The 25,537-nt window shown below is 40.6% G+C and overlaps 1 protein-coding gene across 23 annotated transcripts in view; it reads left to right on the forward strand.

The window, feature by feature from the left end:
- ELAVL2 (ELAV like RNA binding protein 2) overlaps positions 1-25,537 on the forward strand; it is a 101,387-nt gene that overhangs the window by 14,607 nt on the left and 61,243 nt on the right. For 2 of the 23 annotated variants that reach the window (XM_030470329.1, XM_030470324.1), the window contains exon 1: positions 9,023-9,043. The exons of 19 other annotated variants lie outside the window; for them this stretch is intronic. Coding sequence is in view for 2 of the 4 variants with exons in the window: in XM_030470318.1 (XP_030326178.1) it covers positions 23,094-23,113 (20 nt within the window). In the remaining 2 variants the exon portion in view is untranslated. Of the gene's footprint in view, positions 1-9,022; positions 9,044-23,003; positions 23,114-25,537 lie in introns of those variants that run through there. 2 more of the 23 variants (XM_030470318.1, XM_030470319.1) reach the window with 2 other exon arrangements.

The raw sequence follows: 25,537 nt of genomic DNA on the forward strand, positions 1-25,537 counted from the left end.
GTCTGTACCTAGGCAACTGTTATTAGTGTCTCATGTTCCCTGCTATAATTTAAGATAGGCAGTCGTCATTGCCCAGTGGTGACAGAACTTAAATTGTCTCTCTACCAGGTCTTTGTCCCTTCTTTCAAGCAGTGAAAGAGTTAGGCTGTTGGTGTAGGTGGCATACTCAGATGTGTAGTAAATGCAACTTCAGTTTGTGGGTCAGTCCCCCTTAACAAGTGGCTGGGTATTAAAACTTGAGTACTCAATTGCCATTGCTTTTAAACCGGTGATAGACTCATGATTGGGTTTTCAGTATCCATAGTGAATGAATGAATGATGATCTGAATCTGCAGTGTCCGTGCAGAGCCATAATAACAATAGAGGCTGTTGGTAGTGCTCAGATTGACTTCAGTGAGATGCACGAGTATCTGCCTTAAGAGACATACTGTAGTGGGAGAGTCATTGCTGTCAGGTCTGTGATTCAGGATGCTCTAGAGAGCGTGGTGAGGCTTGACCAGCTTCTGGACAATTGCCCACTGTTTGCTTTGTATCCCTGTGAGCAACTGCGGCAGCCAAGGGAAGACTGAAATAAAGTGGGCCACAGCGCTCTGGGAGTGCGGGCAAAGAACATGGGAGCTCTGGAGGAGGTCTTCTCGATCCTGCAGTGAAAGGGTAAGAGGGTTTGGTGGCAGCAAACACTATTTGACGGTTAATAAATTGCTTTGTGGCTGGTGTTGCCTACAGCGTTTTGCCTCTTATGATAGCATGTCCCACTTTGAGGAATAAGGGCTGAATAAGAGATGTGGGACAGCTGACAAAGTAAGGCAAGATCATCTTTGCCAAAGGGTTTGCCAAGGTGAGGAAAAGGACTTTATACTAGGCATTGGTGGTTGGGTGAGAGGGGGAAATATGTGCAGTAGTAATAGCTTGTAGTAGGGCTCTAAATATGGGTAGTATTATGGGAATGAGAGCGCTCTCAGGAAGGGTAAAACTGAAGGCCCACTTTGAGAGCCTGCACACAAGCGTGTGCAGCCCAGGTGGCAAGCAGCAGGAGGTCTTTGTGTGGGTTAGAGCTGTGGGACTGCTGGAGGAACTGTGATGTGGTGGGACTGCTCCTGTGATCTTTCCAGTGATGGGAGATATACAGAGATACACAAGCTCTCTCAGAAAGAGAGGGAAGAACAGTCTGTCCTTTGGAAGAACAGCTCAGATGCACGGAGCTCTTCTAGTGCTTAAGAAAATGAGTAGTCATATCAGGCTTGGTTGTACAGGAAACTCATGTCAGAGTTCCAGTGCACTACGAGGAGGTAGAAGTAAGGGCAAGACAGAAAGGAGAAGCATTGCCTGTGAATAAAGGAATGGTCTTAAAGCTAGAGCTCAGCTGCAGTTGGTGAAGGAAGTCAAGGGCAACAAGATGGGCTTGTACCAGTAACGTAACAGCAGAAGAGTGAAAAAAGGAGATCCCATTTGGTGCTGAATGGGGTGGATGATTTGCTGACAGCAGACAGACAAGACTGTGAGGTACCCAAGACTGTGAGGGATTGCCTCAGTCTTCACTGACATGGTCTCGTGAGCAATTTTTGCATGGGGAAGAATGTGTAAGGAGGAAAATTGCTGCTGGGAGCAGAAGCAGCTTGGGTCTGGGATCTCTTGAGAGAGATCAACTGTTTCAGGTCCATGGGACTGAGGGTATCAAAATAGTTGTCTGCTGTCATGGTGAGGCCACTGTCTAATTTTGGCAGATCAGGAAGGTTCCTAATGACTGCAGAAAAGCCTGTTTTGCTGCTACATGGGGTACAGTAAGGAGCCTCACGGTAGTCCCTCAGTAAACCGTTATGCAAGTCATCTTCAAGTCATTTCTGTGCCAATTAAAAGGTGATCAATTGTAGTGGAACAGACTATCTTTGAAATTAGTAAGTCTGTGAATGAGAAAAGTGATAGGTGTCATTCATGTTGAGTTGAGCATAACTCCTTAGGTGTTAGGTTTGCCATAGAATCTTTGTAACAACTTTGGGATATGAAGATTTAGGATGGTGTATAACTAGTTAGGTGGAAAACAGGTAGGATTTTGGAGTTGGAAATTTGGTGGTTAAAAGTTTGTGATCTTCCTGGAGGCTCATTACAAGTGGAGGTCTATATGCCACCTGTTGTATTCACTATTCTAAGTGACCTGGGAAAAGGGAGAAAGTTGACCTTCATCGATCTTGCAGACAAGGGGTGTAGCTGATGTTTTCAAGGGCAAGGCTGTTATCCAGAGGGACCAGGACCAGTGACAGGAAGGAGCTGCCAGGGACCCTATGCAATTCAGGCAGGAGCAATGTGCAGCCCTGTCCTGGGTGGGCAGAGACCTGGCAGCAGTGCCAGCTGGACTAGGGCAGAAGGCCCTGGGCCCTTGCAGGCAGCAAGCTGGGCAGGGTTGGAGAGGCTGGAGATAAGGGAAAGCTTCCCTCTGCCCCAAGAACAGCTGGGCAGAAGGGCTGAGATCCAGGGGGTTGGTGCTGGCTCCCTACTTGGAGGGTTTCCAGCCCACACAGGGTAAAGCCCTGAGCAACCTGGTCTGACAACATGGATGAGCCTGTTCTGGGCAGTCAGACTGGAGACCTCCTGAGGTGCCTGTTGGCCTGAATTACTCTGATCAATCTACCTCTTACCTATGAAATGCATTTATTGTACAGGGAACTGAGGCATGGCAGGGTTCCATAGTTTAAATCTTACAAACAAACTCAACTCTGGTAGACAAAGCCTTTGTTTTGTAGTGTGGTTGAAAGATTTTTTTTTTTTGTTGTTGTTGTTGTTGTTGATGTTGCGGGTGTAGCTTTGACTTGCTGTATCTGACCTAAAAAACTAGAATTGTATCAGAGGGACAGGTTAGGGTAGGTAGAAGATGTCAAGATCAGATTCTGCTTTGTCACCTCTTCTCTCATAAGAGGTCACTGCTTTGGAATATGACTTAAATATGTGACTTAAGTTTTGTGTTGAGAAGAAGCTGACAAACACAAGCTGGAATATCTTAACCATACTTTCATAATTTCACTGCTCTTGTGAGTGCCTTTCAAGGTGAAATTCAGGCTTTTGCACTGTTTCACAGTTGTGATGCTGCTTTGGCACTATCTCCATGTCCTCCCCTTTAGGCTGTAGATATTTGGGATAGCAGTCAGACACCTAGCATTGTTACCTACTGCATGGGCAGTTGCTCTTGTGAGTCTACGCTAATACGCATATCATCAGTTAACAGTTCTTCCGTAAGTTTTTTTCCCTGAGTAGTAGTAGAGCCAAATGTTTACTGGTTCTGAAGGACTGGCTGTATGTTATCAATTCTTTTGAGAGAAAAGAATTTAGTTTTCTCTTCCTCTATGTAAATTAACATATTCAGAGAGTGAATCGTGATCTGTCTGAACTCGTTTTCCTGGTGAGGATCAACCTAGAGGCAAACAAGCTCCATGTTTAGATTTTAAGTGTCTTTGGAGCCCTCTTGGAGCTAAAAGGGTGCATATCTGCATGAACCACTCTCTTGAGAGCAGTGGCTGTCAGAAGGCTTTTTTGGAAATCCCTAGGAGCAGCTCTGGGCCAAATGAGAATCCTTTGACAGCTAGGATGTTCAGTGCAGAGATGTTAGTGATGTTCTCTCTGGGTAAGAGGTGACCTATGGGAGTGCTGTTGGCCGACACTGAGCCAATCTCTCTGTGCCAAGTAGGAGGTATTCAGAGTTGTTGCTTGCGTTATCAGTTTAAGTGTGGGGTTTGGCTTTTTTGAGAATGCTGGTTCAGATGGCAAAGGGGTTTGTGCATACTTCTACAAGAACATGTCTGAGCTTTGGCCAGGTTTAGGCTTTTTCAGAGGCAGGTCATCCAGTGTTGTATGGATCAGGGTAACTTGGTGTGGGCATTATCCATCTTTGTTAAAACAGTCTTTGGTGCAGCAACAGGAAATTTGCCTTGGTAGAAAATAAAAAATGGAAAGGCATGGCTAATGAGTCAGAAGGCTGAAGATGGCTGCAGTAATCAGCGTAAACCTGTTCATACAGCAGTAAACCTGGTTTATGTTATGGTGCATTAGACTTGAATATCCCTGTTCTGCAGGTAACTTGCTGCTTTTCTAGCTTCCTGATTTATGGAAGTGGCTCTGGCATTGTGTGGTTAAATGATAACTTAAATGGGGGAGGCAAAGGACTAGCTGCTCTTCTGTGCTTTTGTGCAATAGAGTGACTTCTGTATAGCAAATCAAAAATGTAAAAGCTTTGTCTGTAACCACTAACTTCTGAAATAATTCTTCTGGCACGTCCTTCTGCTTCTGGTTATGAGCTGGTAACATGTAAAAGGTATGCCTCTTTTGCAGTTAACAGTATGTGGCCAACGAGTCAAACTTGTTTATATCAACAGTACCATACTTATTTTTCTGTGTTAATTATTAGCGAGTGATTTCAGGAGGATTCTGATGCAGAGATAGTGAAGAGCATGAAAGGCAATGGTGGCAGAGGCGGGAGGGAGGTACTGTAAGTCATTGAGGTCTGGCTCAGGTATTTTAACAGTAGCTAGCTATCCTTGTTCTGCATTGCTTCATTTTGCTGCAAAAAATATTTAACTTGCAATATGGTATGGACAACTTTCTTAGGACTTGGAGTTAGAAAAGAACTGAATACATACTTAGGCAGCCTTTCCCAATATCTTCTGTGGGACAAACAGTAGTGGTCATGAAAACCAGGTAAATACTTGGAGGAGTATGGAGAATTGGAACACATGACTATTTGAGAGTCAATGGTGTTAGTGTTGTGCTTCAGCTTCTTTGCCTTGATACTAATGTGTTCTTTACTCCCTGCAGTCCCTCAGGTGTAATGCATATTTTGAGTGGCCTCTGAAAAGGCATCTAAAAATAAGGATCTTAAACCGCACTTCTAGTGCATTCCATCTCGTAGCCATTCATTCCAATTAGCAGTTGGGATTGTCTATGCAGATCAAAACAAAAATACCTGTCTCCTGCAGTCATGTTATCTCTTCAAACCCAAAAGATAGCTCTTAAGATGAGCAAGAAATTGTTCCCCTTAAATGGGAGAGAGAAGTGGATCTAAAACTGCTCAGGTGGGACTGCTAGTAACTAGCCATTGTGGTGTGGAAATGTGGCACATTAAATGTGGCATTAACTGAAGTTAATGTTTCAGTGTAAAAATAGAATTAGTCGTAACATCTTGTTCTCTGCCTTCCTGATTCCCACTTTTCTCAGGAGAAGCTTATTGCTCAGGATTTAATTCTGAGAATAGTTTTGATGCGTTGGAATTCAGTGAGGTGGACAGGATAGATTGTGGTAGGGGTAGCAAAGGACCAGCCATGCAACCAAATTGTGGGAATGATTATGTGGGGAAACTTGTTCTATCCAATCTGCTGAATCCAGTCATGTGAGCAGGTACAAAGAAAACTTGGGAATTCTGGAAATAGGCTAATATTGTAGGGAGGGAGAAAACCTCCAGAGCCGTAATAGTCAGATTCAATTATTGAATGTCTGTCTTTCTTTGATCTATGAGTAGATGTTCATAGGTTGTTATACTGCAAAAGGTGCTCTGTAATATCTAGGTGAGACCTTGAAACTCATCCTTTCCAAGTGATGTCAAAAAGGAATCTTACAAGGAATGCTTGATCACCCTCTTCTAAAGAAGCCTGCCTGAATTCTTAAACATATTCTCAGTCCAGTGAATTGTAACAACCTTAAAAAATAGCCTCTCCTCAAGGTCAGGTGCTGGACTGAACCAAGGTGATGTTGCCAGTTTATTAATAAGCGGCATTTGGAATACTCTTAACAGTGAGCAGCTGGCAGTCTCTGGCTCTTCCTCTAAAAGCATACTTCACAAGTTATTTGCAGTGTATTTTCCTTGAACTGATTTGCTGTTCCTTGATTAGGAAGTGTTTATGACTTAGTGCGCAGTGTGGGTGTAGCCAGAGCACAGCTTCTTGCTGTCTAATCAACATTTTCCTGCCTTTTTTTATTAAGAAACTAATATTGTTCAAGCGAAATGTAGCCACCCTTAAACCTGCAATATTACTGCTGTGTATCAATAAAACATCCTTAGAAATGGTAGAAGAATTAATGGTAGAAGAATGGTAGGCCTGTGCTTGTTTTCTTCTCTTTTTTCTTCCACCCCATAAATATTTGAATAAGGGAAAGATTTTATTAACATGGATTGTAAGTGACCTGGTATCTACATATTTTCCTCTCTTGTTTGTAAGAGGCAGGGTGTAATAATCTATGATGTTGTCTACCTTACATGTAGTATTCAGGTAGCAGTATTCATTGTGGGGCTTCCAGCCTGTTGATACTGCAGTTGTTCATGTTAAGGTATCAGCTGTCTTCTCCTTAATTCATTAAAATTGTGCTGAATTTGTGTAAGATGAGTGAAGAAGTGAAATAGCTCTACTGGAGTTCTCACCTGTCTGGTGCTCTGTAGAGTTCCTGGAAGCAGAAGTGGCCACTTGTGAATAGCTATGGCTGGTTCTGGTACATGATCTTTTCTGATGACAGTTTTGTCCCTTAGCATGAACCAAAACATGGAAGACTAAGAAAGAGAGAGTGACGCTGCTTATGCAGTTGCAGGATTGTTAGTCGTTTCAGTTTCTATTCAGTTCTTAATGCCTCCTTGTGAGCAAGGTGTATGACATTTCAAAACCCTATTCTGTGTGGAAAAGTGTAGTGAATGGCCAGCAAAGTTAAGCGTGGTGTTTGTTTTGTTCAATTTAGTTAATTATTTCTAGTTATGGTTCTGCTAAATAGGCAGGCTCTTGTGTTTTGGGGTGGGTACTTCATGAAAGTCAGGTTGGCTGTAGATGTAAAGCTAGAATTAATAAGATGGTTAACTTGTGTAGTAGTATTGAACTGTTGTCAGGTCATTTTGTCCTTCAGCATTTTGAAACAATGTCTTGAAACTTCTCATTGTGGTATCCATCAGGATGGAGGGTGATAGGTGGGAAGCCAAACCCCCATTAACAGTTAAAGTTGAAGGTGCATAGTAGCTACAGCACTGCAGAGGCTGCTGTAACAGAAAAACACAGGTGTACTCAAATCTAAATGTGCTCCAGGCAAGAAGAGATTGAACAGGTAGGGGGGTGGAGTTATTTCGGTATAACACAGCTGTAAAACCTTGGTGATTTCAGGAGTTGTCTGTGGACACTGTTTGGTGAAGAATTCCACAGGCAAGATTTGGTATGTGGAGGGGGAGAAAATCCCAGAAAGCCAGAACAGTGATGATGAACTTGCGCAATGGATCAAGTGACAGTTGCTGTTCAAGGCAATTTCCTTCTGCTTCAATTCATTCCCAAGTGTGGTTTTCCTTTTTATAGCTTGCTTACAACTGTTCCTTAACATTGAAGAATTCAGTTCTGAAGCCTCTGTAAAGGCATGACACATCTTGTCTGTCTGCAGTTGATAAGGAAGCTGTCACAAACAGCCTTGAGGAGGTAGACTCTGCAGGAGAAATGTCAGAACAGAATTGGGGAGATACACCAATTTGATGTATTGCGAGTTGTATCTTTATAAAAAAAATTTTGAGGAATATAAAGCTTTATTTCTCCAGCTTCCTTGTTAAGTCTGTGAAATCATTAAGTTAATTGACTTCCTTAAAAGATAAGGGTAGTGTTGGCAGGACTTCTGAAAGAAACATTGTTTTGACACAGGTCTTGTTTTTACTTACCTGTTTGTGCAGGTAACAGTGGCTGGGCAGTAAGCTTGGGGGAAAAATGGTGCTTGTTGTCCAGAATGGTGGAGTACTTTAATGTGCTCTTGAAGAACACCGTTCTGGCTATGTTCTACAGTGTATTTGATCTGATAAACTAGAGATTGGAATTGCATGGTAAGTGAAGGACTGCGCAAGAATTGTTATCTAGTAAGTATCAATAAATAAGCAAGTATTGAGCTAATAATTTAAAAGTCAAATGCTACTTTGCTAAATAATTTTTCTGGAGTCTTGTGTGTGTGAGTTCTTTAATTTAGGCTGGTTAATTGTGTAACACAAGTAAAGCAAAGGATATACTTTCTGTAAGCGACACCTTACAGGTATCAGTCAATCCAAAGGACATATGGGTGATAGGCCGTCTTATTTTTTCCCAACATTCATGTACATTATAACACAATACTAGTTTGAAAATTAACTAATAGCATGTTCTTGGGCTGGGAATTTAGATCTTGGCTACTTAAGTGTGTCTTCCCCTCTTTCTCTTTCCTGTTTAGTGTTGTTGCTGTTGATAAACTGTGGAAGATAAAAGTTGATGTGCAGGTTTACCATAATGTATTTTTGTATCTGGAAGTACATATGCATGTTAGTGAAATATAGTATAAATGAACTTTATTTGCCATTGCAGATAGAATAGGATGACTACATGATGAATCCGTAAGTTTCTACCACTTATGGCTGGTGGAAACCTCTCAGTAACTCTCTTTTCAGTTGTGGTGAAACAGAAGGACACAGACTTAATGTATTCTGCTTGTGTTCAGTGCTGGTTTAATCACTAGAGCTGGTGCTGGTGGCTCAAAGCCCTCTACTTCATTCTTTAGTTCATCTAGTCCATTAAAAACTATGAAAGGTATTTCAGTTATATTAGTGGTTGAAATTATTTAGAATTGCAGGTGTTGGCATGCATCTCAAGACATTTTCTGGTTCAACTTTCAGTTTAAAACAGGGTCAACCTAGAGCAGGCTGCCTAGGACAATGCCCAGTTGGGTTTTGGATGTCTTCTCTGCCCAGAGAGAGCCTGCATCTTCTGGGTGAGCTGTCCAGTGCTTGTCCATGTTCGTGGTGGGAATAAGTCTTGCATGTTTAAACACAGTATGTTGTCCTGATGGTGGATACCTCTGGAAAGAGTCTTAGGCTCAGTCTGTTTTACATGCCTTCATCTGGTATTTGTACGGGTCTTACCAGTAAAGATTAACATAAGGAAGGCATAGACTGTCTCAGCCTCTTTCATGTCCATTTTCACCAGGTTCCCTGCCCCAGTCAGAAGCAAGCCCATGTTTTGTGTAGTCTTCCTTCTGCTTTTTGTTTTCCACGTCTGTCTTGAGTTCACGTAAGACCATAGCAATGCTGGTAAGTTGCATTAACTTCCACAGTTTTAAATTACACATTGTGTAATCAACTTGTTAGCACTTAAAAAAAATAATTGCTCAGAATGCTTTTTCTTCCCTCTATATTAAGATGTAAGTGCTTGATTTTTAAGAGCTTGTTTTCACTGACTATATTTAGTTCTTTTTACAGACTTTTTACCATCATCAATAAAAAGAGCTATCAAGTAAAGATCTACAAACTAAATATTTCTCACTTACTGAAAAGCTGTTATGCTTTCCATCTTATCTAAGAGCAGTTAATATCCTTGCATTTAAAGATGCAACTTTAGTAGTTGTTCAGAATCCTGTATTAGTTACACCATGGGTATTTACTTTTCCTTCCTAAGCAAGAAGGAAGGCAGGCTATAGTTGGAGACTTGCTTATGATGTAGAATGCATGATTGAGTGTTCTTCTTGACATTGGTATTCTTACTTGTAATCTACTTTCCATATTGTGAATTGATGAGAAGGACGCAATGGTTACTAGAGATCTGGTTTTGGGAAGGCTCTGGATGAACAATACCAGCTAGGTTGTTGTTTTGAGGACTTGCCTAAAAGAATATGTGTAGGAGGTCTAGATGTAGGTCTCTGACCTTGTCAGAGTGCCAGTAACAGTCAGGTATGTCTAGAGTTAACTTCTCAACTCCAACTTTGAGGGGAGGAATGTCGCACTGTCTAAACAATAGTTGACATTCATGTTACATGGGGAAAGACTGGTGTTGCAGAAGAGGAGTAATGTGCGTTGTTTATCATCTGTAGCAGTATCTAATAAACTGGTGAAGTCTGAAGACGGTGTCTGAAGAAATGTGTACTCAACTTGTTGTCTTTGAGTCTGTAGAAGCTATTGTCAAATCTCAAGTTAGACCTTTGGCAGCTGTCTCCATCATTTCTTCAGCCCTTGACTGAAAGTGGTTTTGGGGGTAGGAGGTCATTCATCTGCATGGTATTTTGAAGACTTGTTAGAGGAAGTCTTATTTCCTCTGTGTTTGGGCTTTACTGCTAACAAAGTTCTGATCTTCATGAATGATCTCTTGGATTCTAGCATAAGCTGAGATTAGATGCTTCTTATTTAGGAAGATGGCTTTTCTTTTTGTAAGCTTGTTTTAGTTGGGAGCTAACAGAAGAAATCCTCACTTCTAATATTGCTGGGAAATTTTATTTCTGTGCAGATATTTACCTTTTCTGGTTGTGGTGTTTGCTGCTTTTCTTCTGGGTGGATTTTGTTTCGGGTTTTTCTTGTTTTGTTTTTTTATTGATGTGTTTTGGTTTGGGTTTGTGGTTTTTTGGTTTGGTGGGGTTTTTTTGTTTTGTTTTTTACATCGGGGTGCTATGCAACAGCTTTGTCTGAACTGACATATCAACAGAACGGCAGATAGTGTTAAAGGTAAATATCACTTTATTGTTAGAAAAGTAGCTGAGTACTTTACTCTTCTGAGCCAGTGCTCTAGTATCAGTTTTGACAAACTCAAGCATTTCCTTATCTGAATTTGAGTGATTTCTAAATAAAGGATAAAAATACTAATGGTGGAACTGGAAATAAACTGTCATAAGCCTTTGAACTCAGCAAGAAGGTTTTGTAGTACTTCTCAATGTCAGTTTTGTGAAAGGGTGCTATTTTGATAAGTTTAGCCATTGACAAGATCTGTGGGAGAAAATCTTAAAGCATGCTAAAGGCATGATGGTTAGAAGTTTCTCTATCTCTGGGAAGACTGTATAAGACTGAGCCATTTTTGTGTGAGAGTGAAATTCCAAGAGTTAAAAACCCCTTTAATTACCTCTTTCCTTGGTGCACTGAAGTTTGAACTGGAGCTATTGTTTGTATGGTTTGAGCAGGACTGAAGTACTTAGAACAGAAGCTCTTGTTTTGGCTCACTCAATGGATGTTGGCCAGCTTAGCTTTTTGTGGCACAAATAGGAACTTCTGTGCTTTTAACAGGTTTTGATTCAAAACATGTCTTCGGAGTAGAAGAAACAGCATATGTCTGGCATCTATTTATGTAGTAGAAGATGAAAAGGTACAAGACAGGCTAAACCTGTGTAGAGCAGTCTTTGAGTAAGTCTTCGAGACCTACAGTGTCAGAGCAATAACTGCAGTTGGCAGGTTCATTTAGTTCCCTGGCTTATCAGAAGAACAGGCATAGTGAGCGCATCCAGGTTTGCATGGCCCTTTTGTTTAAGCCTTAAACTCATAGGAGAAGTGGCCATCTGTTGTAGGTTGTGTATAACTGTCAGTGTTTAAATAACTTTATTCTGTGCCAGAATTTGGTGTCCTGTGTACCAGTTGAGCTGAGCTGGTGCAAAGAACAGAAAATAGAATTAAAAGCACTTTGGCACTCTGTACAAAATTGAAGTGTGTTATAAGTGAAGGAAAAGTTACTATTTTGTGCATCATGCCCATTAACACTTCACGTAAGCTTGAATCATTCATTATGTGAGATTTCCTGATTGTGAGACAGTGTTACCCCTGCATGACAGATTGCATTGAGGAGGAAGGTAAGGGTTTAACTCAGTTAATGGATTGAAAGAAACTCAGTATAAACAAATTTGAATGGCACTGGAACACTTGATGCATGAAAGTTACTCAAAACCGATTTAATAAAAGAATTTGGGTAGGGTGGTAATTTAGGAAAAGTGAAGTTGATGTAGCATGTTGACATAGCCTGGTTTCTCTTCAGACACCATGTGGTATGGTGCATAGTGTGCTGGGTTAAGTATCTGGTGTGACAAAACTTGATATTGAATGTGCTCAATTCTTGAAAAGGAGCAGGTAGTCCTAAACCAATATTTTTCAAAGCTGGAATAAAGATGGGGCTGGAGTTCCTTATTTCGGAACTCCAGTGGTCCTTGATGAAAGAAACTATTCTTAAAGTGAGACTTTCACAGGGCATATATAGAAAACCTTTTGGAAGTCTCTTACCTAGAATTGGGTGAGATTGTTGGTACTGGTATATGAAAGATTAAAAGAAACCTGCTTGGAGAAACAGCTTGTCTCTTGGAGTGCTTCTTGTGCTCAGGTTTGTTGGAGTAGTGCCAGGAAGCAAATGGTTTCCCTTAGACTTGAGGCATAAACTGATGATGCTGGTAATCATCAGTAACTATTGATTTGTCTATATGGCTACTGCTTATCACCATCGAATTTGGGATTTTCCTTTTTTGTGTGAAAACTAGTTTAGACTTCTGAAACTTCAGGTGTAAAGAAAGTGGCCTTTTGACCATGTTTAGAGTTGCAGGTGGAACTTCAGGGATTACTCGTATGACAAAGCAGAAGAGAAGTGCAAGGTTGTTGGGTGCTTCACCTGATAGTGCCCTGAGTAATTAACAAGAGGTTTGTGGGTTTTGTTTTTTAACCTTTGTGATTTGTATCTTTCTGTGTATGTGTACTACATTTAAAGATGCAAGGGGTCATTGCCAAGCTTTGAGACTTAGCACAGTGCCGTAGGTACAGATGGAACTCTTGTGTGGCATCAGTGAAGAGGTGCTTTCACAGCCTTCCAGGAGTGGGGTAAACAAGATTTTGGCTGTCTTACCAAATGCAAATATAACCTCTTAGTAATCATATGTAATGTTTGCATCATTAATGACTGAAATTGGGTATCTCTATATTCTGCCAATTTTTCAAGGAAACACTTTACAAGTGTAACTGTTTTCTTGGTTCAGGTCTTCTGGATTTTTGATTCCTTGTCAAGCCACTGAAATGGGAAATGCTCTATCCGTCATGACAGGAAAGCTTCAAATGACTTTTGCTCACAGTGAAAAGTTAGAAAATCACTTGCTGCTCAAAATCAGAGCAGTCTCATTAAGATAATAACTCTTCAAAACTTGACCAAAATGCTCTAATGGTGAAATTGTTCGGAGTGGTAGTGAGTTGTCTGTTGCATCACATTCTTACAGTGGTGTAAATTTTACTAAAGTAAGCAGCTAGTGGTATCTCAGATGGATAGGGTTTCACATCCTTTGATGCACTTCCAGCTATTTTTGCTACTGTTCAAATTCTTGAAGTAGGTTTCTGTGTTTCGTTACTAGAAATGAAATAAATTTAATTTTCTATTTAATGAATTTTGTGCCTGACTATGCCTAGAGGTGGACACTCCTCCGATCTCTCAGGTTCAGGGGAGAGGGACGTACTGGAGAGAGCCCAATGAAGGGTGATAAAGACAGTGAAGGGACTGGAGCATTTCTCCTAGGAGGAAACATTGTGAGAGCTGGGACTGCTTAGCCTAGAGAAGAGAAGGCTCGGGAGAATCTCATCAATATATATAAATACCTGCAGGGAGGGTGTGTAGAGGATGGAGCCCAGCTCTTTCCAGTGGTGCTCAGTGACAGGACCAGAGGCAGTGGGCACAAACTGAAGCACAGGAGGCTCCATCTGAACATCAGGAAAAGGTCTTTATTGTGAAGGTGACTTGAGCATTGATGCAGGCTGCCCAGAGAGGTGGTGGAGTGTCCCACTGTGGAGATGCTCAAAAGCTGTCTGGACATGGTCCTAGGCAACTGGCTCTAGGTAGCCCCGTTTGAGCAGGGGAGTTGGACCAGGTGATCTCCAGAGTTCATTTAGAACCTCACACTCTGTGATTCTGCAATGTAGTTGGTCAGTTACTCTAAAGAATAGTGTATATGGTGCTTTATTGAGCTGAATTTCAACTTTGGAAAACCTTTGGAAAACTGAAGTTGCTGCTGGAGCAGCTATGGGAGTTGAAACATGACAGGGTCTGCAAAATGAGTCTTGCAGGTGAAAGGTCCCTTTTGTCTGTGTTCTGTATGTAGATTCTGAAATCTCTTAACAATTCAAATTCAGTTAAACATAAGCTTGTGTTTAGCTTTTATTGTTGAATTCTGCTTTCTGCAGGTGACTTCACATTTGATAGGCACTGGGGTTAAGCACTAATTTCCCTTTCTAGGAGATTAGTCTTTTTTTTTTTTTTTTTTTTCCTCTTAGTAACAAGACAAAGTTGATGTGCTAAGCTAAGAAAGCTTCTAAAGCCCTCTAACTAGAAAGAACGTATGGTGTGGGCAGATGGAGATTGCCAGGCAGGATGGAGGTGTGCTCTTCCTAGGAGCAGTGGATTTGATTGACTACTTGTTCTCACTGGGTTGAGCTTGGGAGGGCTAGTCTATATCTAAAATCCGTTTCCTAAAAGCTGTTGAGACACATCCAGCTATAGCAAGCTGTAAGGGTCTATAACTGATAACTTTTTTCAAAGGGGTAAATGGAACATTCAAATATGCAAGGGTTGGAAGTAAAAGACTCTGTAATGGAAGGCTCCCAGTATCCTAGAGCTCACCTGGTGAAGATCTTACACATTTCTCACTGTCATCACTTGTACTGATGCAGTTTCACATTTTGTCAATTTTGACTTGGGATATTCTCTTCTTGAAGATGCTTCTTGTAAATGTTAAAGTGCTAAGGTGTTCTGTCTTCAGTTCGTGTTCTGAGGGTGTTTTTGTAGCTTTCAGGAGCACCTTTTTTTAGCTAGAAAACCTGACTAATACTCTTTCTGTTTTGAAGTCTTGTGCAGCACAGCACCAGTGTTGGGGAACACAGCTTTGTGGGTTGAAAGAGTTTTTCATGGAGGTGGTTGTAAGAGCGTTTCCCTCCATGATGGGTTCCCAAGATCCCATGATTATGTGCTGTTGAATCACTGAATCACAAGGACTTTGCTGAAAACCAGAAGGAACAAGGAGTCCAAGGAGCAGATTGTTCCCTGGGGTAAACAAAATCTGCTAGGTCGGCTTACACTGGTGCAACTTATTCTGGGTCAGGTAACCCAATTGTGATAGGCTTGCAAAACAATTGATGCCATGTCTCTCCACTTCTCGTCAAGTGGGCTCTCTCAGCCAGCTGAATCACTTCTACCACTTACTCTTTTCTGAGGTCTGTTGAAAGATTCCTGCTGCTTCTTTTCTGCCACCTGTCTCAATAAATGCAAAAATCCACCCCCAGTGTCATACCTCTTCTTAGTGCTTCAGAGAAGAGTTTTGTTAATAATGTTAGTCTGTGTAGTTAATCCACTTACTATAGTGGATTCTGTAGAGAAATATAACAATCTGTACTTTGCCTAAGCAAATTAGAATGTAACAGACTGGTGTGACAGTTGGGAGACTGCACTGCTTACTGCTTCTTAAAATACTGGAACTAAGGATAGTTTTTGTGGGATTTTTGTTACTGGTTTTTTTTCTCTACTGTTTTATGTTAGTTTAATTTACTGTTCAAAGGCTGTTTCCCATCCAACACTTTCTCTGCTGGTTTTGGGAGCCTGTAGAGAGTAAGGAGGGAGAAAGACATGCTATCTGTGTTCTAAGCTAGCTAAGAGGAAGCACTTAATTGAACAGATAGTGCTAAGGATTATTTTTTTTAAACTATGGGTAAATAGAATGTAAAATGATTTTGGTGCTATGTGAAAAATCAAAAGAGCAAAGGAATATAAGAGCAGTTCTGGAGGAAACAATCCTAATTTTAGGCTGAGCTGCTTGAGCATACTAATCTGCTTCTGAAACACCTGTTAGTGTCTCTTCAGCTTGAAGACTGTTCAGAGGTGCTGCTTCTGTGTTACAGCTTGATGTGTGGTTGGTCTACCTATCTTCCTTGATGTTTATGTTCCTTCTGAAAGGTTTATTTAAGGATGCTGACTTAATTCTGTATTTCCTTTGACTAATAAAGTAGAAAGCTCAAAGCTCATGGTAGTACAAACTAAATAGTTTATCATTAAACTTCCTGGAACAAAATTATTTTTGTTGAACTCTGATTCTGTTTCTTCACAGTGGATTTGTGACACTCTATGTGTTAATGCTGCTGTGAAATAAGGAGTGCAGCTGTTGAGTAAACTGGTGAAGTTTCTTGTGTTGAGCATAAGTGTCACTTTACTGTTACAGGAGATGGGAGACTTTTAATCCTGTAGTGCACATAAAAATATGCTGCAGAAAACAGTCTGGGTTATTCCTGCCTCGGGCAAAGGCAAACCCATCTGTGGGCTTGCTTTTGCGCAAGGATCTGGGTGCACTTGGTGGGTAATGTTGGGGGATGGTGAAGTCCAATGTATATGATAAGGGGATTAGATTTGGTGTGAGCATAGCTAGTTAATTTTACTATGTTAGTTGCTATATAACACTATATATTATCATTTCTGTAATGGCTATGTGTCCATTACTGCACTTTGTGGTGTAGTATATCAGAGGCCTACTGGATGACTCCCAGCTGTTACCAATAAACTACTCAAGCTCATGTTTGAGAAATTCTTGGTGGAGAGAACTGACAATATTCTGATGTTTTGAGTTTAGCAATCTGTCACTGAGACTGTGTGCACTGTATGCTTCTGTTAATTGTAAATAACACTTGTACATATTTCAGTGTGGAAATCACTAAATTATGATTTTTGTGTAAACTAAACTTGGGAGTATTGATTGACAAGAAGCTCAACATGACCTGTCAGTATGTGCTCACACTGGGGAAGGGCAACTGTATGCTGGAGTGCATCAACAGGAGTGTGACCAGCAGGTTCAAGGCCAGGTTGGATGGGGCTTTGAGCAGCCTGGTCTAGTGGAAGGTGTCCTGCCTTGTGGCAGGGGGGCTGCAACTAAGTAATCTTTAAGTTCCCTTCCAACACAAACCATTTTGTGATTCTATGATTTTGTACAACTTGCATCAAGATCTGGTATTCTTAGATCACTTATAGTGATCACCTGTTGGAAAGATGAGCTTGTGTTGTGGTTTAAGCCCAGCTGCCAACTAAGCACCACGCAGCTGCTTACTCACTTCTCCCCAGTCCAGGTGAGATGAGGAGGATAATTGGAAGAAGATAAAACCCCACAGATTGAAATAAGAACAGTTTAGTAATTGAAATTAAGTAAAATAATAATAGGAATGATATCAATAGCTATTGATGATGATAATTGGAAGCAACAAAGAAAGGAGAAATAAAACCTCAGAAAATACAGATGACACACAGGTGCTCACTACCAGCTGAATAATGCTCAGCTTATCCCTAAGTGCCAAATGATGCCTCTCTGCCAGCTTCCCAAAGTTTATACACTGAGCATGACATGCTGTGGTATGGAATACTGCATTGGCTAGTTTGGGGTCAGGTGTCCTGTCTTTGCTTCCTCCCAGCTTCTTGTGCCTGTCCTCACTGGCAGGGCATGAGACTGAAAAGTCCTTGACTGGGGTAAGTGCTGCTGAGCATCAGCTAAAACATCTGCGTGTTATCAGCATTATTCTCAGACTGAAGCCAAAACACAGCACTGCACCAGCTACTAGGAAGAAAAGAAACCCTGTTCCAGCTAAAACAAGGATAGCTTGAAAAGCCTGCAGGCAGCTTGGGTTGTTCATCTGTTGAGTGTGGCTGACCACAAGCTCCTGTCAAAGTTTGTGTGAGCTATCTTTACAAGGACTTCTGTTCTTCAGTGTTTAAAGCAAGTGAGTACTTCAAGTATTGAGGAGAGCAGACATTCTCTGGAGCAACCATCTGAACATTGTCAGGTAGCGTACCCTGTCTGATATTCCCTTGGTAATGTATCCAGGAGATTACATATGGCAGGGTGTGGTGTTACCTATATTGGTTTTACATGCTTAGCTACAGTACAGCGATCTTTCAGTAGCTGATGCTGTGTACAGCTAACTGCAGGATGCTGGAAACTTGGAGAGTGTTCAGCCATTGAGCTCTGAGCTGTGTTGCTGCTATTGCAGTAATAAGCTTTTCTTTGTGGTTCATTAGATGCAGGTGCAGTGAATTAGAACCAGCTGAAATATAAACCAGCTGATCTATTCTGAAGCTGTAGGTATTTTTGTTGGAAGTTACAGGCTTGTTTTCCTTTCAGGTCTTTACTAGAAAGAATGTCTAGTTTTGGAAGATAAAGGCACTTTGAAGGGAACAGTTCCTGAGTTTGAGCTATGTTCTAAAAATTATCCCAACTTGCTGTTTCTTTATGCAAAGGATAAAAATCAGCTGAGGAGCCGGTAGTTTGGAGGCACCCATGTGATTTCTCTCACCTCTGATACTTAACAGCCTTAAAATAGTTACCATATGGGATGTCTTTATTGTGAGGACAGCCTCTGCTACTTGAAAACCTTTCTGTGTTTAAGCACTTTCTGTGCCTAAACATTTTTAGCTGTTTCTTCAACTAGATGAAGTCATCATATGGCTTTGAGTGAAAGCTGCTGTTATTGTCCATAGATCTAGGAGGAAGGGTAGTTATTTTCTCTGAATTTAGTAAGGATGGATATGGCAGCATTTGGTGATAGATCTTTTTTTCTACTGTTTTAGATCTGAGTTAAAAGCAAAATGTAAAAAACCTTGATCTTGCACCAGTGAAAAATACAACGAATTTTAATCTTAACACCTGTCTCTGTTTCAAGCCTGCTTGATACAGTTGTTTAACTTCATAGCAACCTGCTGAGAATTTGTAGCTTCAGTGGGGGTTATTCAAAGATGTAGGATCCTGCTGGATCCTGCTAGATCCTACTTCAGTAGCTGTTCTCGCTGCTGTAGGGAGTTCACAAGTTGCTGAGAGAAGTAAGAGAAATGTTTGAATCTTGACTGTGCTGAGTCTGTTGCCTAGGAAGCTGTTGTATACCAACAGAACAGTTCTTACAGAGCAGTTGCATGTCGTTTAAAGAGGTACAGTAAAGAAAGCAAAAACTAAACTTGCACACAGTTATGGCACAGGTTACAGTTGGCGTATGTAATCTGTCTAGTGTTTTTCTGCTGGCAGTTTGTGATGGTTTGGGAGATGAGTTACCAATAGTCTACCTTTTGCAAATTAGAGATAATTACTGCACTACAGGCTGTTTTGTGTCATCAGTCAAATGGTGCTTGATGGCAGCTCCTCAGTGTCAGGATGCTGCTCTGCATGTTTTATTTGTATAGTGTCCTGATTTTGCCCTCTTTTGGGTGAAATGGCATCTATGGAAGTTCAACTCTGACAGAGAAAAATAAACTACTTCCAGTAGTCTATATTCAGTGGGAATGTGTGATCATATAAGAAGGACAGTGAGAACCCATATCTGATACCAGCAAGATTTTTAATACTCACAATAGCAGTTTGGTTGGACTTCTCAGTCTGAGCACTGATGCCTTTTGACCTTTTGGCAGTGTGTCTCCAGTGGTTACTTTTTCTTTCCCGTTGTAGTAAAACACATTCTTGACTTTGTGCTGGTATTGTGTGTGTGTGTGTGTGTGTGTGTGTGTGTGGTTAAGAACCACATAGTTCAGGAGGCTGAGTGTAAACTGCTGTCAGTTTTTAGCAAGATGAAAGTGCTGGGAGGAAGGACACACACCGTTTCTGAACAGCCTTTATTTACTGATTTTGTTTTGCAAGACATACCCTTTTCCCCCCAAGCATAATGTTCACCCATGAAAGTGGACTTGTTGCTCTTTTGAAAGTGGTTCATTACAAAACAAAAATGAACTTCCAAAATCAAATTCCTCTCTCCATGTCAGAGGGATGTCACAGCATAAAATAAACCATCTGGTTTATTTCAACGTATTTTTCAGTACTTGAGAGCTCAATCTTTGGGTGCCATGGCAAATAGTGTGATTTGACAGGTCTGCTATAGAGGGTGCTAGAGATAATCAAGGTCTTAACTTCCTGATCTCAAACTTGGGTGCTGGTAGAAAGTAGCTGCCCTTCTCCATGCCTCAGAGTTGGTGCATTGCTGTGGCAAAATGGTAATAGAAATGCGCAGGTTAGCCTATTATAGGAAGCAAGGGTATGAAGTTGGATTGCATCAGCATCATTTTTTACCTTTTTACTGTTGATCTTAAAGTTAATTTTTGGTTGCAGCTGCGTGTCTGATTTCTCTGTCCAGGCTCTTTTTTTATCCTGTGGTATGTGTTACAGGGAGGTTTTGGGGGCATAGAAAACTTTCTAGTGCTTGCTGTGCATTGATAGAGGGCAGAAAAGTGTAAGTTTGTTAAGGGCTGTTTGCCATTGGGCTGACTTTGTTCTTGCTAATGTGCTGTATTGAGACTTCTTACCAACTTTCTTGTAAACAATTCTCTTGATTTTTCCTTTTGATATTAAAGTTTGAAGGTGTGCGCAGGAGAATAAGATACTCGGAATCATCTCTTTTCCAATTTATTTGGGAGCTCTGTTGCAGTGGTACACTTCCGTGACAACTGTTTCTCTTGCTATTGAATTAGGCATATAATTAGTTTTTCAGTGAAATGGGGTATTATTTCAGTGTTTGGATGCAATGACAAATCTCTTCAAAATCTCTTAAGACAGTGAAGTCAGCTTTTCAAAACTAATTTCAAAGAGAATTACCTAATCTAGAATTTGCTGTTACAAGGTCCAGATTTCAGTAATACGTATATAAAATGTTTAGTGGGTTAGACATAGCTAATAGAAATGCTGACTGCATAAATATGTTGAGGTGAAGTTTTAATAACACCTAGAATAGGATGATACATAGAATAATATAGCATAGGAATAAAATAAAAATGTGTAGGTTAGCCCATGTAAGGAACAAGAGTTTCTGAAGTGAATTTAGTGATGTATAGTTTAATGGTAGTTGGAGTACTGGAAAACAGGAGGTAGAAGACAAATTAGCTATGCCTTTCTGTGATCAAAAGGTTAGGAGAAAGAGCAAGAATGTATGGAAGCCATATGGGTCCAGAAAGATCATATTTTCTGGACAGAATGATGGGAAAATATGATTAGCAGTATTAATTGTAATGTATACAATTCATAGAGATTTAACAAATGGTTCTGGCATCGTGAGTGCTGTGTTTCTCTGTCGTTGAATTTGTTTGTGTAGGGGTTCCTATCCACAAAGATCAGAAACCTTAAGACTTAAAGATTTCTGTGCTGACTAGGTCAAGATTAATTTAAAATCGTAGAACTGAAGTATCCATCTCTGCATTTTCAGTTGAATTACAGATTTCTGCACATAAGTCAACTCAGTACAGCATATGGATCTGTCATGTTATATCATTGTTACATTATTCATTACTCATGGTATAGCAGGATTAAGAAAGGAAGTTCTCTTCATCTGCTACTGGAAGCCTTTGTGCTGCATTCATGGAACCACAGTGACTACCTCCTCCTGGAGTCATAGCTGCCCTTAAGCTTGTTTTTCTAAAAGATGTGGTTATTAACTTCATACCATAAAGAATACTACTTGAGATTAAATAGTTGGTCTTTATCTGTAATAGGTGTTCAGAGTAAACATGCTTTGGCTTTTTTTTTTTTTAATTGGTTCATTATGAATTGTTAGACAAGAATGGCTTGTTATCTCTTCATTCTTTCCAGATGATCTTAAATATTGAAGTGAACAAGTAATGAAAGACTCATACCTATGAGTGAACTCTGAGCTGCTTTTGACTGTAGAGGATAGGAAATGCTGACTGGAAATGCTTCAGTTTGAACAGTTCCTTTTGTTCTTCCAGTCATTCTCATGCCTGGCTCTGGAGGGAGGGAGGAGGAAACAAAACCAAAAAACCTGTGCAGCTCAAGTCAGTTGGTGCCACCAGATTCCTACTTTTTTGCCTTTCATGGTACTTGAGGCCTTTTACCAATGAGGCAAGGCAGGTATTTAGTGTTTGAATAGTATTTAACATCTGTAACATGTGAATCTAGGTCATTGAAGCGATTTTCAACAATGTCATGTCCTGGGCTGTTCTGGTGGTTTGCTGTCATATCTGCTGTAATGCTGAGTTCATGGTGCCTCTTGCTCTATCTTGCTAGTTGAGCTCTTGTCTTAGTGAAGATCTTTTCCCAAAAGGTTTAATGGAAGGATTAATTTTCCTATGCAAAAATAACTTAGTTGCATGTGTATGTAATGGTGCATGCTTCAGTTTGGTTTCAATACTATGTGTTGCACATAAGCTTTGCTTGTAAAAGAAGGATGCTGTGACACAGCTGGCTGTCAGGCCACTGGTGATCTGGGCTAATGGAGGCATATCAGTGCACAGGCTTTGTGTTGCTGTCACGGCCTGACACCACTTTGAAGGGACTTGTAAAGAAAGGTATGGAGGCTGCTGGTTTTTGACTTTCAGCTGCTTGGGTTTTTTCCCTCTGTATAGGATTAAGGATGTCAGTTCCTTAGCTAAGCAGCTGTGTATATGAGGGTTTAAAAGATAGGGATATTGAGTCATGCAACTTCTTCCTTGCCTACTCTACACTTGTGATCAAAGTTACTGTCAGAGAACAAAAACTCCCCTGAAGCAAGGACATCAAGGGAAATTGTCCTGCAGTTTCAAGGGTAGGGCTATGATGGAGATACCAAGTTCTGAAATTCTGGCCACTTAAGTCTGCTGGGGCATGCCACTTGTGGAGTGTCTGCAATACTACTGGGTTTTGGGCCAAATCATCTCTCCAGTTTACCAGGGAGCTGTGAGCAAGAGGAGTGCTGCTATGAAAAAGCAGCAGAGCAAAAGTGTTCCTGGTCCCTTCTTTTCACTGATGAAAGCTGGGTGCATGAGGGACAAAACCTTTCAGCTATGCTCTTTAGGGAGAGGAACGGGAGAGTAAATGTAGTGGGAGGCCTTGAAGTTGACACCTGCTTTCTTGCTTAGGAAGAAGCTGTTTTTCTAACCTTAGTTTTTAAATGCGGGCATCTCTTCAGAGTCAGGCTAACCTGATTTGCTTCCTTTTCCTGGTTATTGGTAAAACTTCAGCTTCAGAAATGTCCAGTGGGGCAGAAGGATGTAACTGCAATGTGAAAGGGGAAAAAAATTCACACAGCCCTACTGGAATAGCAAGGTAAATACTGAAAAGTTGAAGTATGCATCCTAGCCAGTTCAAGTGGAGCAGGCGCTGTATGTCTGAAAGTGGATGTTGACTTTAAAACCCTTTAAGCTATTGAGATACTGTATATGAAGAGTCCTCAAGTTGTCTCCTTTCACCCCATTGAATCTGTTGTCTTCTGTTATCCTCACTAGGCTCAAGAGGACTACAGATGTATAAGGCTGAAGGGAAATGTCTGCAGTAAGATACTGTTACTTCTTGCAGGATACATATGCATTTTGACAGAATTGTATCGGCTTGGAGAGCACTTTGCTAGAAGGCTGAGGGCTGGCACATGAGACTGGGACAGCATGCACAAGTGTTTAAATGAGTAAGAGCAAAAATCATAGTTGGCAAGGTTTTGTGAATTGTACGGTACAATTGAAAAGCCTGAGCATGTGCTTTACGGTCTCAGTTGAAGTACTGATCAAGCCTGGAATTGTTTGCATCTTGTTTGAGGCGTGCTATTTGTTTGAGGTCTGATCACACCAGTGGCTGTTTCTGATCCATTAACAGTTTTGGTGGAACTGTTGGTGAACATCTGCAGTGTGTTTAGATGGGCCAACTTGACATTTATCTATGATTTAAAATACAACATAAGTAATTGTTTCCTCTTCAAATTAAATAGGATATTGAAAAGAGCACAATTTTGTGCTGAGTTCTTTCATCCTGAGTGTAATCTAATGTTGCATTTCGAGTCTGCCTTGCTCAGGAATAAGTTGTTACGTTGGTAGAAGGGGTTATGTGTCTAAATTGACCTGCATAATTAGGAACATAAAAAAATGGTTTTACTTTATTAGAGTCTCACTTGAACTGATTATTTAACAGAATGCAGATGTTTTTCTTTACAGAGGACTACTAGAGTAAATATTTCTAGTATTTCGAAGGTAAGTTAGATTAGCCTTTGTATTTCCCTCCTTTCACCCCAGCTGGTAAGATAGGAATTGCAGTCGGACAGAAGAGCTCCTGCATGGTCTCTAGATTACTCTCATTGTCAAATAATGGCCTCACCTTGTTGCGCATACGTTATTTTTTTCAGAACTGCTTGCAAATCATTATGCTGGCTTTTTTCCTAATACACTGGTAGTGTTAGTGTGGTATTTTTTAGAGCATCCTGTGGTTCTTAAGTTGTTTTTCCAGGAATGCTAAGAGTTTCCAAAAGAATTGCATACTGTGTGGAGATGGTTTTTCATCTGTGTATACATTTTAGTGTTCCCTATACATTTTTACATTCAGTAGGTAAGTTGCACCTTCCTTCTGTCCTTCAGTGCAGTCACCAGCACTGTCAAGCTTTTCTCCTGGTAGCAGACTTTGTGCTTTGTGGCCACCTGGAAAAACAATACCTTAATACTTTTTACAGTACTGATGACTGTTTCTTGTTCAGCTGTTTGCAATTGTCCACTTGTCTTATTGCTTGTCTGGAGTGGGGAAGAGTCCCTCCTGCTTCTCCATCCTTTCTGAAAGCTTCTGCATATTAACTTTTGCAGCACTGATCACAAGGTTGAATTAAAATCTTTACATCCTATATGACTTTTGATACCCATCTTCCATCTCCACTCACTTTCTCATGATGCCTTTGAGTGTTAGAGGTGTTAAGTGGTATTAGTTAAGTGATTCATACAAAAGCCAGCATGGAAAGATTTTTTTTTTCCTTTTTTTTTTTTTTTCTCCTTCGAACCTGCCACCTTAAATAGATCATGTAATTGGGTTTATTGTTGCATAGGACTTCTGCTTTCTGGTCTTAGAGTTGCCTGTGTTTACATTAGTAACCTTGAAAATTTTGAAACCACCTTATCACAAGCTAATTTGAAGTTTTCCATGCACGTTTTCTCCTTTAATCTGTGGTGTATAAGAGTTCTTCCTCATGACTTTGCATAAATCAAGAGATGCTTTACCGGTTGGTTCTCCTGGGCTGAGTGAGTTATCTCCTGGAGCAGTACCATAATTTAGTTTGTGCTACAGATGACTGACTACTCCCCTGCCCCCCAATAGTGTAATGGAGGGAATGACACAAATGAATGGACATGCAACTGGGGATGGCTGCTAATGGAGAAATGCTGGTTTATACTGTTTTAAAATAACTGAAAACGCAGACTAAGAAATTAGCCCTATTTTTGCAGGCTCACCAGGCACAATATGTGCTGTTGACATGCGGTCATCAGAGTAACCATTAAGCTCTTTTTTGACAACTGTTCTTCCTATAGGGAAACTGAATGTGAGTAGTGTTTTGTTCTGACAAGCAAGGTGATTGACTGAAGAGATGCCCTCTGGCCTGTAGGTGCCTTTACCCATGAAGAAGTTTGGGATGTTCTAGTAGCCTATGTAGCGGTTTTTGCATATGCTGGGTTCAACAGCCTCCACTATCTTTTGTTGTACAGAGCTTTTTCAAGTATGCATGAATTAAGGCTGTGCATTCATGCAGCCTCAAGTTACTTAACTATTTGAAGAAAGAGCCCTTCAAATTAACAGGCTACTAAAGATAAAAATTGGTAAAAAGGAAGCATTAAGAATTGAAGCTCTTCCAAGTACAAATAATTGTGCACTTCAATATTTTTTAGTGTTTTTTTTTTTTTTACTGAGTTCTGTTTTCTAAAGCAAAGTTCAGCATCTAGGTTATATCAGGGCTATTGCCTTTCACTGAGCACTCAATGGTGATTTTTTTTTTTTTCTACTGAAGATGTTCAGCAGCACTCCTCACAGATGACAGACAGCTCACCCTCACTAAACTACATTCATTACTCTTGTGAGTCAAAGT

The sequence above is a fragment of the Strigops habroptila genome, chromosome Z, assembly GCF_004027225.2.
Source record: "Strigops habroptila isolate Jane chromosome Z, bStrHab1.2.pri, whole genome shotgun sequence".
Taxonomy (NCBI): domain Eukaryota; kingdom Metazoa; phylum Chordata; class Aves; order Psittaciformes; family Psittacidae; genus Strigops; species Strigops habroptila.